At 36.2% G+C, this 19,226-nt stretch overlaps 1 protein-coding gene across 6 annotated transcripts in view; it reads right to left on the bottom strand.

Annotated features, from left to right (window-relative positions):
- The window catches only part of AFDN (afadin, adherens junction formation factor), a 133,337-nt gene that overhangs the window by 57,259 nt on the left and 56,852 nt on the right, over window positions 1-19,226 (bottom strand). For 3 of the 6 annotated variants that reach the window (XM_074169036.1, XM_074169033.1, XM_074169037.1), the window contains 8 exons: window positions 17,695-17,789; window positions 16,692-16,954; window positions 15,218-15,287; window positions 12,927-13,045; window positions 6,489-6,550; window positions 5,405-5,610; window positions 1,882-1,902; window positions 1,005-1,150 (listed from right to left, as the gene is read on the bottom strand). In XM_074169036.1, coding sequence (XP_074025137.1) covers window positions 1,005-1,150; window positions 1,882-1,902; window positions 5,405-5,610; window positions 6,489-6,550; window positions 12,927-13,045; window positions 15,218-15,287; window positions 16,692-16,954; window positions 17,695-17,789 — 982 coding nt within the window. The remainder of the gene's footprint in view (window positions 1-1,004; window positions 1,151-1,881; window positions 1,903-5,404; window positions 5,611-6,488; window positions 6,551-12,926; window positions 13,046-15,217; window positions 15,288-16,691; window positions 16,955-17,694; window positions 17,790-19,226) is intronic. The other 3 variants (XM_074169034.1, XM_074169035.1, XM_074169038.1) reach the window with 1 other exon arrangement.

Raw genomic sequence — 19,226 nt, 5'->3', positions numbered from 1 at the left:
ACATACCACATTCACATATTACATATTGCTCTTTAGAGCAAGATAACCCTCCTTAAAGCCAAACAGTTAAACCATGGTTATGTCTCCCAATCCTGTCACAGTCTAAAAAGAAAGATTATATTCTGCACTATTACAGAAGTACATAAAGACTATATTTAAAATAGGCATCCTACAAGTGGAGGAGGGTGGGGTATAAGTCACCCAAGGTACACCGGGACTTCTCTAAACATTCGCTTCAGAGACTCAAATTTACTGAGAAAAACTTGTTCAATACTTGTTTGGGGAAAAATATAATATCTAAATATGTACAAAAATTAAGCCTTTCTTGTTGACTAGCTCACTCAATGTTGTTATCTTTGTTTGAGGATCCTTTCCTCAGAGGACTTCCTTTCCCATTGGATACTTCATTCAATTTTTCTTTTAATCAGTATTGTAATTGCCTGAGCTGACTAGCATAGGTTGATTTTACCCCAAGCCAAAACCTTTCATTCCATTTTTAAGAAATAATTGTGCAAAAAACCCACTGTGCAAATTGCTATTTATGTTAAAGTATATTATTAACATCATTAGAAGCCCTTGAAGAGCACAAGGTTCATTACTGTAGAGACCCATAAATATTTAAGCCTATGTATTTATACATTAACAGCAAAAACAAAGTTTTTATGGAGATATATGGAAAGGTTAAATTAAAAAAAAAAAAAAAGCAATCAACACAAACTAAATTTAAATAACTTTTCCCTAAAATTTTTGTTGGCAGCCTGAACTACCACAAGAACAGTTAACAGATGAAACTCCTTGCATAGCCCAGTGATCCATACTCATAAAACAAAATACATGTCTAAAGAAGTAAGTCTAGCCTCTCTTATAAGTCCTCCTTTCAGATACTTAACAATACACAGAAGTCATCATTGCTATACCTAAAATTTGGAAAAAAATGTGAAGTTATTCTAAAAACCACCGAAACATAGTACGTGTTAAGTGAAACAGAAGTTTGTTAGCCTTACTTGAATGCCATTTGAACCAAGTGTGCCAAAACATCTTGTGCATCCACAGTAATTCGGCTAAGATCTCGGTCTTGCTTTATGAAATTCAGTAATTCAGATGCATTTGCCATCCAAAAGGCAAGTGCCCCAGCAATATTCTTCTGTTTCTGTAAGCACAAAGAAGCAAGAAATAATACAGGGAAATAGTTTTCTGATAAAGCTCGGCAGCTTAAAAAGGCTCCAAAAGATAGACCAGTACCTTCTCCCATTTCACCAAACATATCTCAGATACCAGATATTTGCAAAATGTTTACATGTAATATTGCAATTGCTGTAACTGGTAAGTTTAATTTTAACACGGTCACTGAACATACAAAATTCTGTTAAAGTGCCAATATCAATAAAGCCACGGCATAAGCATCTAGTTATACAGTGCTAAGAGCTTAGCGGAATGCAGTATCTGGTAGTCTGTGCACTTTTAAGCGCGTATTCACTACTGCCCACTGCCACCCTGATACTGCGCCCACTGGCTTTGATACCAGGTGATTCAGTATCAAGTACTGATCTATCTCACCAACTCCCGACCACAAATGCCAGGCCAGGCAACCTCAGATGAAATCCAAAGAATAGGAACCACAAACAACAAAAAAAGAAAATAAAGGGAAGAAAAAGAACTTTGGTCATTTCATATCCACATTGAAGTGCGTTAAGCAGAAATTATGGAATGCCGTAAAAGTTGCAAAGTCAAAAAAGGATTTTAGTACTGCATGTTCCAGTTGCTGAATGAGTGTTATGAACCGTTCAAGTCCAGCTGTTTATTGTATTTTGATATGGAAGCAGCATGAGAAACTGAGCTAAGCCAACATAGCTAGGATCAGTTCCCAGCAATATATCCTACCTGATCAACCTGGTCTACCTCCTGGAGAAAAACGGACGAAGGAAATCAAACAGAATAGAAGAAAGAAACTTGTGAACAATCATGATAGCTTTAGAAATCAAACACTAAATATGAAGGTACAACACTTATGTTCACAGTTACACACAGATGCATTAATTAGTAGCTACAATGCAACTGAGCCCCTTTTAAAATTGAATTATTTTAGTAGGACTAGTAGCACAACAGCTAAGAACTGAAGTGCCCACGTGTCACAATTAATTAAAGGAATGCTCTATTACTAGTTGACATCCCAGAGTAGTTGGTTATTCCATGCTCAGTGCACCACAGAAACCCTGCAAAAATTTTTGCAGGCAACAGGGTAATTAACCATCCAAGTAACAGATCCAGGGAGCTATTTGCCCACACTGCTGCAATGAAGACAATGTACAAACAAACACAAAGGGGGACAGAAAATCCCCACCAGAGAAAACAAAACAAAACCAACAACCAAACAAAAAAACATAAAACACCTAGGACAGATTTAATACATGGCTTTTCAATTAAAGAACAAAAGACTGTTTTAAACAACAAAAGAGAGTCAAATGAAATACTGCTCTAAGCTGCTTAAATGCTGGTACATAAAAGCTACACCGAGTTAAGGAAACAAAAAGACCCCACCAGATAAGTTTGTCTGATTGTTTACAACTAAGCTATTACTTAATTCTTTTTGGCTTTCTATTCATATCACTCTCCCCCACCTGCAACACAAAAAAATTTGAGGTGTTCTTTGCTGTTACTATTATAACTTTAGTTAGAGTTAAAAAAAAAAAACACTAATTGCTACTGCTTTTTTCTTTCTTCTCGCTTTCAACCAAGGCACTCTGAATTGAGTGAAGATGTGTTGGCACAGAAGGAAAGGAGATACTCCTTCTATCAACAAATGTTAAAATTTGCAAAGGACGAGAAACACTACAGAATGATTTGGAAAAAATAATGATCAGGATACAAAAAACTGGCTTTTTGTATGAACTAAGTTTCTATTCCTAGATTTTTATTGAAAGCACTGAGCCTTCTCATTGATCTCTCCAATTTTATGCCTGTCTCATATCAAGTCTTCTATAATATTTGCATACACTAATGCAAAGATTACAGAAAGTCACACACCTAATTTGTTAGCAAGTACTTCTTGAGTAACTTCAGAAAGCTATCAAGTCTCCTTATGATCGACACAGGCAAAATTAGGATCTAAATAATTTATTTTACACCCACAGTACAGCACAGCAGTTTGTGCACCTTCCCTCTACTTCTGTTTTGGGTGCCTCTCTCCCCTTTTCTCCCATCTGTCTTTTCCGTCTATCACACCCTCAGATCCCTTTCAGGGCAGGCACCTTTACAGTCGAGACATACAAAAAAAGCTATTGTGATCCAGCGACCTATTACACGGTAGTTTAACTGTGACAGCCATCAATATAACCACCCATTCTACCACTTGGATGAAGTGATTTGACTTAGCTTAGCTCATACTCTTCATACTCCTCTAAGACAGGTCCAAGGTAATGACATTGTCCTGGTCAAGTTTTAGAATCAATACCCTTCTTTGTCTCCAGCCCATTAGCCTTGAAATTCACTGAAGCTCTACTCTTTCATCACATTTGTAATTTTCCCCCTTTCCTCCAGTTTCTTCAGCATGACATTTGGAAAAACCTCCTCCCAATTTTCCTCAACCCCCAACTCTCTTCAGTTTATTTCTTGCATCTAGATAACATCTTTCACAAACGACAAATGCAGCCACATTTTCCTTGTTGAGGTCTTCCTTAAATTTTAGGTTGGAGATTAGATTGCGACTGCAGAGTTGCAAGGCTGTAGAAAAGGCCTTTCCCAAAGGACAGTCCAAATAAACATTTTTTGTTAACAGTTTTGTAATACTGTTAACAGTATTACCAAATTATAATTAGCAGAATTATATAAAATACACTTGCTTGCAACAACCACAAGGCTGGACTTGGCTTTGCCACCATACCCAGCCCTGTCACCCAAGTCTTTTGGGGGTCATTGCTACTAGTTTATGTTAGTTACATGAACTAAGTGACCTTCTTTGATTTGGCCCTGTAACTTCCAGTTTATATTTGAAGCCTACCCTTTCCTTGTTTACTTTCCATTCTCCCAACTAAATTGCTTATGTTCAGGCTCTTTGCATTTCATGTTCTCCACTACTGCCATAGTCTCCCCTCTGACTTTAACAAAATCAGTCTTCCACAGCCAGATCTTTTTTTTTTTTTTTTTTAAATAGGAGAACCTGTTCAATTTTATCAAATATCCATTTACCACAGCATCAAGACTCAAAGCAATGTACTGGTTCATCACTTCAGATTCAAACCACCTTTCAGCCTCTCAGCAGCTTCAGAATGTATATGAAAGTCTAGCCTTTGTTTTCTTACTGCAAAGTGTCTTCCACGCTGGCATTTTCTCCCATTCTTTCTTATGAAAGGTGGGAGCTTTTTGTTACTGTTTACAGAGCTGTAACATTCTCCCTACTTAAAACTACATTAAATCTTTCCAAAACCTGAACAGTTTTGGTTTGCTGTGATTTTCATGCCACTCTCTTGTTGTTTCCTTTCCTCTTCTCCCTTAATCAGCCTGTTGTGTAACACTTGCATCGTAAATTCTCTAAAGCAGGACTGATGCGTTTGTTATGCTTGCACAGTGCCTTGCACAGCAGGGTCCTTGCTCTGTACGGGCTACTGTGGCAGTACGTCGTACAACAACAGTAAGTCTTTTAATAAATATAGAAATATATTTCAATTTTTCCTCTGAGAAAAACCTACAGACAAATCAGTTACTGTAATAACTAATTACTTAGTGAGGATACCTGAACTAGCAATCCTTTTTCAGTAAATGACCATTACACTTTATCAACAGTTACACAATACAAGGTATTGTCGAATTTCACAGACAATCCAACGGATCTTATCCTGCATTCCTACACAAAACAGAACTCCCCCTGTGCTTCTGTAGAAGTCCTGCATGTGTAATAGCAGCACCATCAGACTATATATAGGGTGTTGGAACATTTGAGAACTTATATTTCTCTTTATAAAGCAACTGTGTCAGTTTAATTCAAAAAGCCCAATTTTATTACCGTTTTTGTGGTTATAGAAGTTGTAAAAGTAATGGGATCAAAATTAAAAGGTCATGTTTCTTTTTAATTTGTTCACTTCAAGCATCCATCAGTGCAAACAACCGCTATCTGTATGATATACTTTAACAACCACATCTAACCTGTTCTTCTGGAGAACAGAAGAGTAACTTCTTGTCAAAGAATGTATCTTGAGAGCTACAGCCCCTCCCCAACCTCCCACATTGCTCAGGTGAGAGTTTCTTACCACTCACATTATTCACCGACACAAAAGCAAACCTTCATATGGGCGATTAACGCAAGTATTAGTCTGACCCTTAACAATAGTTTGTTAAACACTAAGAAAAAAACTAAGAAGGTTACTAGATGCATTTAATTCCCGTGACAGGTTTTTGCAGAGAAACTCACCTGTATAACTCCTTCCATCATGTTCACCATCTTGTTGACTATTGCAATGACTTTGTGAGTACGCTCAGTAGGAGTGATGTCAGGTCTGTACTGGCTTGACAATACATACCGACATGTCATATATAAAACATAGGTAGGTGACAGCTTAAAATGAACTGTCGAGCTATTTGTGTAATTTATAATGGCAGATAAGAAGGCATCTTCAGCTGCAGAGAAAGAGGAAAACACACATCATAAAGTCAAAGAGAAATAAAACAATTTCATAACTTGGGACATAGAGGATTTCTTTTTGGAGGAGGTGGTGGGGAGAGGGAAACAACTCGGAGGAATTCGAACTCTAAATTGTTTATTATGTACTACAGTTACTTAGGCACAATAAAAACACACTTCTATATAAAGTTAGAAAGTCTGATCATCAGGAAACATTTCTGTACTATTTCCTATTTCTTTGCTGAAAATTTGCCTCTTCAAGGGAACAGGAATGTGCAAGTTTTTTGTCTATTCTATTTCTACAAAAGCTCCCTATAGGGAATTTTATACTATTAAAATCTGCCTTTGCTTGCTCACAGATCTATATAGTTTGAAATATTTGAATTCTGGACAATCTCTGGTACCGTATTTTTCTACCAGATCCGAGATCTTAAAAATCTAGGGACCAAGATAACAAAAAAAATTAAGCTTAAATTTTCATTTAGAATTTAATCAGATTTTATATAAAATGGATTTTGACCGAGATGTAATCTATTATCCAAGGCATGGAGAACTGTATAGAAGAGAATGAATTCAATGCACTGTTGAGGAGATGGGATTAATATTTTTTTCCACAGTTAAATTTGGATATCTGGAGATAAAGAGTTGAAATGCAATTACAATTAGGACATGCATGAACCTGTCTCAATACCCGAAGTGCCTGTTCCTCCTCTACAACAAAATAAATTATATTACTGGATTAGCTATCATCTGTTTAGTAATTATTCTTTTCAATGTTTACCTAAGTTACCCTTAAGTTTTAGAACTGACTGAAATACTACACCATAGAAAAACGTGTCAAGAGGTTACTGTTGTAACTTCACAATTTACTTACAGCTTTCCCTGAATTCAATACTGGCAGGTAGTATCAGTTCTGGTCCATGGGTATCCTGAGGTCTAAAGAAAGAAGATAAAAATTAAAACAATCCACACAGGTGATATTAACTCCACTGCAAAATGACAGATTTCTCCAAATACACTGGTTCCAAATGCTGACACAACATCCTTCCCCAAAATTATCCTTTTCTTACCTATCCTCTGGAATCATTCAAGCTATATTTGCCCGCAACACACCCGATCAAAGTACAGACTTGAACTGTGGAGTCTGTGATACTGCTGAACACTCTCTTCTGTGCTGCACGGCAGACCGACAGGATCAGTTTGCCATCTGCCGTTGACAGGATTCAAATAACAAATTATTCATGGACACATGCAAGAAAGCGAAGGAAGGTTCAACTGAAACATCAGCTCGGTTACAACAAATGTACCTTGCTCACTTTAATGCCCTCAAAACTGATAATAACTTGGTCAACTTCTTTGTCCTTTCTTCTGGTAAGGAGGGAAAGGTGGTAAAATCTAGCCCTTACCCTCACCTGGCTGTTAATATGGTTTGTTAAGAAACAGTCCCAGTTAAGAAACATGAGCCCCAGAACTACGTCCTCACTTAAACCAAGTGCAGTGCTCTTTGTTACTAGCACTTAGAGAACTCACAGAGGAGAAAAACAAACAGAAAATTTTATTTTTCTGGTGCCTACAAAAGGTTTAGCACATATTTCACTCCTCACTTAAGCAAAAGCATTAATTGAGCTTTTCTCTGTATCTAGGCACCTATTTTTAGGAAATATGTAAAAGCTCAACATCACCTGCATGCAATAGCCATTTTTAACCACCTGGAACACAATAGCTAGCTTTCTACTTTCCCCAGCAGCTTCGATAAAGAAAGGAATGCAATATGATTACATAAGCCTCATTCTCCCGAGAAATTTTGGTTACACCACAGAGCGGAGACGAGACACTGAAGGCCTTTATTCAGCTATCTCCTGTAGTAAAAATACATAAGATTAATTTTACTTAATTAATCTTTTGACATCAGCCTTCAAAGTTAATTTTTACATATTCAATCAAAAAACTAAGGGTACCTTTGGGTTTTGGTGTTTGGGTTTTTTGTTCAGTTTTTTTGTTTTGTTTGGTTTGGTTTTTAACTTGGAAAAACTTACACCATCAGAAAAATCAGTTATGCCATCTATATAATGCTTTATTATAAAAAGAACTCAGCAAAATGAAGTCTGGGGAGCTGAAAGTTAAGGGACAGCAGGCACAGCAGGGCAATATGCACACAAATTTCTGCCAGTTCAGTAACGTTTCAAAGGAAACAGCATTCTCTCTTTATGAGGAGCACTCAAATGGTGTGCAAATTGCAGCATTTCCTCTGTTTTTATTGCTATAATTTAAGATGAACTAATTTCTCACTACCTCCACACTGTCAGAAGTGCATCATCTTCACTGAGAACTTAATTACTTCCGTAGAATAATAATTAATATTCACACAGGATTATCAAAATACAACTACAGAGACAATTCCAGAGAAATTTTTAATCTGTCATTATAGGAATGGTAATAAGATAAAGAAATGTTCCAAGAAACTGGCTGGTAAACCAGTGACAGATTTCAGCTGATGATGCATTTCCTTTTCTTTGGAACAAAAAGATAGTGATCCCTTTCAGCACAGAGCAAGAAACAGGATTCTCAGTCTTCTCTCCAATGGCAGAAAAAGTGGCCCAGGAGATGAGAACTGATATGGATTAGTGTAAAATGGCTTACAGAAGTTTGGAAATTGGCTTTAAGAGAGAAATGAATATGAAGTAGGAAGAGAAAAGACTTTTTTTTTTTAAAATGTTAATTTAATTTTACCTGTAAATTAGTTCTCTAGGAACAGAAGCACTAAGTAAATTATTTTAGCTACCTTAATATGAGTTTCCTTCAACTAATGTATACCATTTTCTGCCTTCCCTAAGCACAAACAAAAGGAATACTCTCTAATTAAGCTTCAGGAATTGAAAATTTAAGTTAAAAAAACAGCAGCTAGCCAACCTGCTTTGTTACTGGATACATTTTAAGACCACTTATCTATCACTATTCTCATTTTCAACCAAGTACATTTTGAAGAAGTCCTGAAGAGTATCCAAGACAAAAAATTATCTTTTTTCTTTTTTATTATATGCTTGCTCATGCTAATTGAAGTCAGTTATCTAACGAGGATGTATGACCATAATCCTTAACTAAATAGTTATCATCTTTTATTTCACAGAATCACATTTCAATCAGAACAATCATACCCAATAAGTAAATTGGACTTATGCTCTCAAATTTCAATTATATTTTTCCTAGAGACTAGAGATGAAAAAATAAGGCAGCAAGTCCTAATCTTTGGTCTTCAACCCCTTCAGTGAGTGACTGCAAGGGTCTTATTTGCCTTGTTATTCACCTTTGAACAGCAGTGATGAACACACACAAAAAGAACAGACAAGGACACTTAGTACAGAGATGGACTAGTTGTACAGCAACAAGAACCTGGAACTCCTCAGTGAGTATTTTTTGGTTTTTCAAACTAACATAGCAGTTAGTTCACTCCATGATTACTGTCCTGACAGTTCACAAAATGATATCAGAGTATCCCAGAAGAAGCCTAACTAAAGATTCACAAACTACATTCACAAATGGGAAGAATTCAGTTTACTTGAGCAACTCATTGCATGGCATTTCCTAATTTGACAGCCTGACTTTGCTAATTTATTAATCTCAACCCAGTGAATGTACCTGAGAAACAGCCTGTGACAGAAATGCTGTATTTAGACAAATAACTCTCCATGTAATTACACAGCACATACCATACACATGTAAGATATACACAGAAATAAAAACAGCAATGTCAACGCTAGTGATGAGGATCTCTGCCATTGTAGCTATAACAAATCTAAGTGCAATTTGGGTGCCTCTCTAAAAACATTTTCTGCACACAGATATGAAGGTGAAAAAAGCTATACTGTGTATAGCAACAGTAAGACTGATGTGCATATTCTCTTCAGAAGAAATTTAAAGTTAAAAAGAAATATAAAATGAAGCCAAGATGCAGCTCACAGATGTCTCTATTTTTGAAATATACAACTATAGCACAAGATAATACTCTTTATAGCAAGTGCTCTTGCTGAAAGGCAGAAATACAGATATTTAATAATCTCCATACACTTAAAAATGCACTCAAGATTATTAACAGTAGAAGCCTCAAGAACTTCTGACAGGCTATAAGAAGTTCACAAAGAAGTTTTGTAGGTCTTTTATGAGAAAGGAAAATTACAGTTAACACACTAGTAATTCAACAAGAAGTAGTTAAATCTGCAGCAACCTTAATAAAAGCAGTTTCAAAAAAGACACTCAAGATGCCCAGGCACACTAACAAGAGACTGCAGAGTGGAACAGAGCTGTATTCTATTGTAACTTCACTGAAAGCATTTAAAAGATGTCCCTGCTACTAAACACTAGAACATCAGGAATTTAGTTCAGCTGGAAGCACAATTTTCTGCACTTTTTATTTTTTTCTTTAACTCTGTTTTCTGTCTGCTGAATAATGAATCCACCTAAAGGTACTAAAAGCTTCATACTAGAAGCTTTACGACTTGGATCACTGCACTTTTTAACCCTGCAGCACATTTACCTTACCTTTCACCCATTTATCATAGCAGTCTATTTAAATATAAAAGCTGATTTATGTAAACAGCAATACAATCTTGTTGGTTTTTTGTGGTTTTTTTTTAACATTTGAAAAAAATTCTTTTCACAGAACCACAGAATCACTGAGGAGTGGAGGGACCTCTGGAGATCATCTGGGCCAAATTCCCTGCTCAAAACAGGGTCAACTAGAGCCTAGCTGCTCATGACCATGTCCAGTCAGATGTCTTCAAGAATGGAGACTCCACACCCTGTCTGGACAATCTATTCCAGTGTTCAACCACTCTCACAGTAAAGTAGTACCTCCCATCAGGTATTTACTCCCATTGATAAGATCCACCCTGAGCCTTCTCTTATCAAGGCTATGCAATTCCAACTCTAGGTACCCAGTCATTCTTTTAATAAATATGTTATTTTTATCAGAACTGACCAAGACATTGGACTCCAGAGAAAAACTAATAGCACTGAAGCCTATGTTGAAAGAGGCCTCTAGAGATCATGTGCTCCTTTTAGCCTTCTGTTGAAAGCAGGGCTTTATCCGGAGTTATCCAGATCCTTGTCAAGCATAATCTTGGAAACTTCCAGTAAGGGAGATTCCACTACTTCTCTGGGCAACATATCCCAAAGTTCACTTGGTCTCACAGTGAAGATTCCTCCTCTCTGCTCCGTACAGCCAGGTAATTCTCCCCAGAAGGAATTTCTGCTCATTGCCTCTTCACCTGTCAACCAGCATCCTTATGATGACAGCACCTCCATCTTCTCTTTTAGGTATTGGAAGACTGTGATTAGATCCACCCTGAGGCACCTGCTCTCTAGACTGAAAAAAACCCAATCTCTTCAACCTGTCTTCATACATCAAGTTCTTTAATCCTCTAATCATCTTGGTGGAGATGTCCCTTCATAGGGCTCCTGCCAGTTTTTCAATCTCTCTCTTGAACTGGAGGCACCAAAATAGGATACATTATTCCAGTTGTGGCCTAAAAAGAGCCAAATGGAGTGGGATAATCACATCACTTGATCTGCTGGCTGTGTTCTTGCTGATGCAGCCCAGGACACAGTTTGCCTTCACTGGTGACTCAACTTTAGCTTGCTACACATCAGGACCGAGGTTCTTTTCAGCAGAACTACCATCCAAACAGCCAGACTTCAGTCTAGGTTGCTCCTGGTATTTTCTGTCTTATGTCCAAGGCGTCACATTTACTTTTTGTATTAAACTTCGTGTAATTCTTGTTGCACAGGTCTCTCTAAGCAGTGGCTCTTTTGTGTCTTATTTGCTGCCCTCCAAGTTTAGTATTACCCACAAACTTGGTGACGATGCGTTCAATCTTGTTACTCAGATTGTTTATACAGTTACTGAGTAGTTTCAGATCCAATATTGACCTCGAGAAACTCAACTCGCAACCAGCTGTCAAGTTCAACTTTGAGCCATTAACCACCACCCTTTCAGCCTGACAGTTCAGCCAGTTTTCCACCCATCTTGTAGTCCTCTGATCCAGACCATATCTTATCAACAATCTGGGAGATTGTGACAATGCCTTGCTAGAATCAGGTAGATGATATGATGCTCAGAGCTCTCCCCTCATTAACTATGCAAGTTGTTTCATCATGGAAGCCAGCCAGGTCAGTCAAGCATGATTTATCCTTAGTAAATCCCTGCTGTCTTTTCTTAACCACTTTCTTCTCCTCTGTGTGCCTTGAAATTGCTTCTACCAGGATTTATTCTACAATTTTCCCAGGGCCTGAAATAATGCTGACTGGTCTGTATTTTCTCACTCTTCCACTTTGTCTTTTCTTTTCAGATGAGTGTAGTATTAGCCCTATTCCAGTCATTCAGTACCTCTGTCTCCATGACCTTTCAAAGGTGAGACACTGGCTTTGCAATGATGCCAGCCAACTACCAGCATCTTTCGATGCATCTCATGAGGTCTTATTTATTTATGACAGAAAATAGACACAATTTTTCAAGCAATGCTAATATTAAAAGATGTTGTCTAACAAGGAGTTGAGTCCTTTTGGATGGGCACAAAGTGAATTTGAACTAGGCTATTATGAATACATGGAGACTGAACAGCAAGAAAATGACATATGATTTGAAGTCAGTGTTTTCCACTATGGCTTTGGAAACAAACTGAATACGCAGGGCATGAGAAGTGTCATTCTATACCTGAAAAAAGGGCCTATGAACAAAATGGAATAGCATTTACCTACCTAATAACAGCCACTATATCACAAAAGCAAAAATCAAAGAGGTGTTATGTGTATTTATAAATTACATAACTTTACAAGACAAGCATTTAGGAGGTAGCTAAAATTCTTGCTCACAAGACTTGCCAACAACACTACTGAAGAAACAGGAATGAGCTGGTCATTTCCCTCTCCAGAGTAAATCACACATCATTTTGCCACTGACAAATGAAAATTTCAGATAGTTGTACTTTTGTTATTAAAGGCACTTCATACAACATACCTAACCACAAATCAACAACAGCGGGACATCACTATCAGCTTTACTTTACAAAAAGGGAACTAGAAAAAACAGAGTACTGAAGCAAAGAAATTTAAAAAAAAAAAAATATTCTGAAGGTGGTTTTTTTTTTTTGCTTTGTTTGTTAATCCTGGGTTTTATCTGGAGTGAGATCTCAAAGGAAACCTCATTTTCCACAGGGAAAATAAGGTAGTTATGACACTTTAACACGCTGCTTGATCTATCAGAAAAATGTATCCAGTTTTTTCTATTATAAGAAGTAATGGATTACATGTTTCCTACCTGTTTTCCTGTCTGCGGTAATCTTGCTGCTGTTCTATTCTAATCATCGGCTTCACCATTCCTCGTTCAGCTGTGCTGGATGCTGTTGATGTCCTGTCACCATCAAGCCTGCTGGTGCTCTAATTCAAAACAGCAGGACAGGTGCTTAGCATGCAAACATTGGATTAGCCAGTATTTGTGCTTGTCACTATTAAAATGAAGTGTCAATTTGGGGCTTGAAAAGAGATGGGAAAACAGAATAGAACAGTACAGCAGAGAATCCAGCAGCTCAGCAGGTGTTTTCACCACAACGAAGTATTGAAGAGCACACTTGCAATTCAAAAGATGACAATGCCCAGCCAGGAGCAGCTATTTGTTAATGCAAGAATATATAATGAAAATTTCAAACACCTTTATTTAAAAGTTGCATAGGTATCAATACAAACTAAGAATGAATTGTTAATGAAAACTTTAGCTAAGAGACAAAGTTAAACATGGTAAGAGATTTAAAACTGGCTATGCTCCCCTACCCTGCTTCTGCAATAGCTCCAGGCACTTAAATTATTGATACAGAATTTATTCTGTTCTTATGTACTGTCTAGCCCATCAGACTTTCCTTAATTTTCCAAGACAAGAAGTGGCAAACTATGCCATTTTTTATTTACAATTTCATTTGTTTTCTTTCAATGTTACAAGCTCCTTAATGTGAAGCTTTTAATTTATGATTTTCAACTACAACAAACTCTACCAGGAAGGGGGAAAAAAAGGTTGCTTTAAGCAGCAATATTTTTCAGTATAAACAGCTGAAAACAAAACATCAGTAAAATATGAAGTGTTTCCATATTTCCTAAGAAATTTCAATGACTAAATAATTTGATTTGACATAGGAAAACCTACAAAAAGCATATCTCAAAACAAGAATTTGAACAAAATAAGTTTTTTCAGTACTGATGTGCCAATCCACGAATCAGTTTTCATCACCAGGTCTCAGAGAACTGTCACGGAAGTTATTGTTACCCTTTTCCAAACAGAAAAGCAAACTCATAAGAGCAACTGTTAGAAAACAAGTGATTCACCAGCGATTTAACAAGATGTCATGCACGTTCTCAAATAGTGCAACTAAAAAAAAAAATTTAAAATCTTCCCAAGCTTCCCTAGGTCGACTAGAAGTATTTTTTCTCATGATCTGAAAAGAATGAGGTATGCTATAGAATAATGTCAGAAACTCCAATTCTGAGCAATTTTGATGTACTTGAATAGTTTACAAAATTTCTTTTTTTTTTTTTCCTTCCAAAATGTCACTGAATAAATTCCTATGAGAGGTAAGGAATGCATCCAAGATAAAAGAAAGCATTGTCACAAACAAAGCTATAAAGACAGGAGAAAAACCGAATAAGAAATCTCTCCCAAGAAAAAAAAGAAAAAAGAAAAAGACTAACAAATATATTCAAAAGCTATCATATATTAATACCTGCACTGCCACACCATTATCACTAAATTTCTTAACAAGTATTTCAATTTGATAATATCAGTAATAAAATATAAAAGGAAATGCATTTCTAGAAGGACTACTATATTACATACTACTGAAATAATTCATTCTCTCATTTCCTCTAAGGCATATGATCATAGAACCAAGAAAGGCATTAACCATTGTGTCATTTTACTCTATTTGTTTGCTCTTGGAAAATGCAGCTCTGGCATAGAATTTATTAACAGAAAGACAGTGCAGAAAGAAAGCAAGAAAAGATTATCACCTCATAAAATGTTTATTAGTATGACTACAAAGACAGTTTGCTTAGTCAATGTGTGTACAGGAGCTCTATTGAAGTCAAAAGTCACATCCATTAAATTTTAAAAGCCTAGTTGAATTAAAATTGAACACCCTTTCACATTTTATAGAAAACCTTTATTTACCCTATCGCAGATGACAATAGTCATATGCAACCTACATGAGATAATTATGTATCATTTCTAATATGAATCTCTACCTGTATGTAATCTGCCTTTAATAGGTCAGTTTGGGGAGAAACTATTCCAGGCTTGAGAAATTTCCCCTTCTAAAAAGCAGTTACTATTCTTGGCACGGAATGCATGCCAAATGCTAATACAAACTTAAAACAGAAGAGTTTTGGGGGATAAAAATAAAATTTAAAAAAACTGCACAATACCCAAGCCCACCCACAACAGGAAGTGGCTGGGGACAATGATGAACTGGTCACCTTTTACTAAATACTGCTGATGTTATAATTTTGGCCTAACTTACACATGATCTTTTGTTATTTATTGCTAATTTACTCATAATATAATACCTTGCTTGCTGGTAATGCTGTTCCACTGTGAACATCTCCCTCCAGATCAAATGTGGTTTCCTGAACAGCTCTAAAAGCAAGATAACATTTCAAGTACTTTTTAGAAATGATATTGTTAAACATTTAAACAAACAAGGAACAGAGTAGCTAAAATTAGTAAATTAAAAATCAAAGGGTATACCATGAGTCCAGTTAATATTCGCTTTTTAAAACACTATCAGTTCTTTATATAAAACCACTGCAAATATTTATACAGATAAATTTCTTTGCAAAAAAACCCCAGATTCCTAGTTACATTTTTTCCCCAGACAAGTGAGAAAATATAAACACACAAACATAAATAATATAAATATAAAACCACATAAAAATACGTTCAAGGTATTGTATTGACTGTAGTAGACTTGCTACAATTTTTTGCTCAGCTCTTCAGTACTCTATGTACAACCATCTTCATCATGTATATCATTCATAAATCATAGTAATACATTTTATTATCTGCTAATTCTAAATATTTAAAAAGTTTTTGATTGTTCAAGCTTCAACAGCCCTTTACCAGCTATTTTGCTGTCCAGGTAAAGCTCTGCATTAGTACAGTGCTTTGCAGTTGACTATGTAAACCTGCAAGAGCATTTGCTTATTGATCTGCAGGCTAGATGTAGAATGAACTCAAGATTTAAGCAGAAATACTACATGACAGCTAAATGCCTGGAGGTCTTCCCGCAGACAGGTCTTACAACAAGCACACAATGTACTTCCACGTTAAAATAAAGTGGAGAAAAAAATAATGCTGATCATTATATACAGTCTGATTTTATTTCTCTTGAATATTTCTATAGTCACTCAACAGAATACCTGAGCCCCTACAAGTCACTAAATCTATAATCAATATTTCTATTATGCACCTATCAAAAACATGAATATACAGAGAAACAACAGGACGGACATCTGGACTGTTAGTCCTTGCAACGCAGAAGCTAGAAGATAATCAATCACACCGTAAAAAGTGGTTGCTATATTGAGACATTTAGCTTCCCACCTTGACAGTCTCATTTCATGATTACCCTACTTAATTTCCAAATCCTTCTAGTGGAATTTTAAAAGTTACTATCTGAGAAAAAACAAAAACCAGGCTCCCTGAAAACATTCACTGAATTCTTTACTTTTCCTGAAGGTTGGATGAACTTTGAAATACATTAAAATAAGGCATTCCACTGTTTTTAACACAGAAATGAGCATCAGAAAAACTTGTCTGAATACTTCATAATGAAAGAGACACTTGCTAATCCTAAAAAACATCACAAGGTGGAGCTCAAGTATTAAAATAGTTATTATATATTTAACATTAATAGCAGCTATTCAGTACTCATTTAAAGTCATAGTCTACTCATCACCAGTCATTTATAATGCTTTCATTCTCTGTTTTCTCCAAGGCTTCCCCCTTCATCTCAGTGGGAAGAAAATAAATTTTACTCACCCAGTTTTGTGTCTCGGACCTTTGACCATAAGACTTGCATCAATAGGTCTTTTAGGAATGATATGGTCCTGAGTGGGATCCACAAACTTAAATACATGAGATGACCCAAACTGAACCTTCATTCCACTTTGCAGCATAGTGGTTTCTGAAATACGCTGGCCTTCCACATACGTTTCAGCATCAATGCTTCTTGGGGTTACAGTAACAACTCCATCCATATTAGTGAGATCACAATGATGAGGTTGAATTCCTGGACCAAATAACTGGAAATAGAATTAATTAACATGGAATAAACTAAATTATACCGCAGCAGAAATTAAAACAAAAAGATTGAACTGTAGCTTACCCTATTCACAGACTAGTAACTTAACTCTGATTGCTTATTAATTTAACACAGATGAGTGGTACTAAAATCAGTTGAGCTTCACTTCAATTTCCATTGCAACAGAGATAAAATACACATTTAACTAAAATGTGTAGCAGAGATCCCTTAATAAAAAGCTTTTCACTTTCTTGGTCACATGTTGTTTAGAACTCTTTTGTTCCACTTGTTGTTTTGATTTGAAATCTCACAATGCAAGTATTTACAAGTCAACTAACTGCACTGACATGGACCCAGGGTGCTATAATCGACTCCCTGGCACAAACTTCATACAATTGTGCTTGTTTTATACATTTAAGAGATCCTACCTCACTCAAAGGGGTCAAGACTAGGACTTGAAAGCCATTAAGCAGTTATGATAACACTGATACAAACCATTTGATCCAGTGAGAAAAAGAATACCCCATTTTAAATAATGAAAGCCTTACTTTCTTCTTAAAGCAAGAGAGAGGAAATAAAATAAATCATAATTACAACCATTAACATGAAATTGCAGCAATATTTTACCCTTCTAGCTTTGAAGGGTATTCACAGAGTTTTTTTACTAGTTTACACAATTACACGTAACTGACCAGTTGTTGGATCAGTTCTGTCATCTGAGTCTCCTTTTTTTTCCCATACCTGAATGGAATTGTCATCAAATTTTTCAGTTCCAACTTCAGTGACACTTAATTGTAGACGATAGAGCTTTGGCTTATCTCTGGAGTCAGAACCATCTGTGGAGCAAGTGACAAATATTAATTTGTAAGTTATTAAATTTCAAGTACTCCCACAATATTTCCACGTTATTGCAATTTACTTCAGACTAGCAACATTCACCATAAAAATTACTGAGTGACATTCTTTCAAGATTTGTTGAGAACATGTTCATTACAGTATGAAAACACTGAAAGCAGACAGAGCCCACTCAACACAGTGGCTTTTTTCTGCAAGTGCAAAGAACAGAGTAATCAAGAACTACTATTCTGAACCTTTGAAAAATTTTCTGTATTTCCTTAGTAGTTTAAGCAATACAATTTTTGTTAATCTGTAAGATTTTATATGAGCATTCCAATACGGATTTAACAGATTTAGAAAGTTAGATAACTGCAGATCTCTATAGTAAATAGTGTTTATTGATCTTACTAGAAGTACAGCAGTATCTACTGACAGGTGGCCAACATGACAAACTGTTTTCACGGAATCACAGAATCTTCATGGTTGGAAGGGAACTTTGATATCATCGAGTCCGACCACCAAAAAAAAACCAAAACCAAAACCAAAAAAACCCCACACATACACACACACAAAAAAGTATTCATCAGATACTGAAATGGGGTCATATTAAAAGAGAATCTTACAAAATGTTTACCTATGACAGCTTCAGTCCTGATATACAGGACTGTAGCACTTCTGGCTTATCTTATTAGTCCCATTGACCTATATTTTCATCTTGCAGAAAAAGAGGTCAAAGATAAAGTTAGTATTCCTCCTCCGCCCAAAAGAACATATTGTCCAAATAGAATAAAATTTCACAAGATACACTGGATGCAGCACAGGATTTAGCTGCTGCTTTCACAGGCTAATGCAGATGGGTTTTGGCATACATATAAATCCTCCCCGCTTCCCACAAAGTACTACAACTTTAAATACTATCAGCTACTAAACTTCTGACTTCTCTCCAACTTCTCCTCCAAAGGGAAGAAGATGCAAAAAGGGACGCTGCAAGACAAAGACTGTCTTACCTGTGGGCATGAACAATGATCTCAAGTCATCTCCAAAAAAGCATTAGAGAATACTATTAAAGCCATGGCACATATAGTGATCCTGTCTTCAGTAGGATACTAGTCATCTTCAAATTTTAAATGGAAGTCAGTATAAACAGAACCTCCCTAAATCTAATTGTAAACTCCTAGCATTACTATCAGGGTCTGTTTATTAAAATCAGAATGCTAGCCCTCTAACCATAAAATTTCACTTAGTCTATGAAGTTCTCTATTAATCCTTCAATGAACATGTACTTAAAGGAATTAAAAGCAGATGACACAAAGAAATTAAGGCAACAGTAAAAAAGAACAGAAAACACAAAGTGAATGGAGAAGGGAAGAACCTCTGTTATCAATGAAGAACGGCAACAGAGTTTTATGTGATTTTGACACAGGGAAAAGTGTAAC

Source organism: Numenius arquata, chromosome 2, assembly GCF_964106895.1.
Source record: "Numenius arquata chromosome 2, bNumArq3.hap1.1, whole genome shotgun sequence".
In the NCBI taxonomy this organism is placed as follows: domain Eukaryota; kingdom Metazoa; phylum Chordata; class Aves; order Charadriiformes; family Scolopacidae; genus Numenius; species Numenius arquata.
The sequence above is the reverse complement of the archived record's forward strand: the minus strand, read 5'-3'. Positions and strand labels throughout refer to the sequence as shown.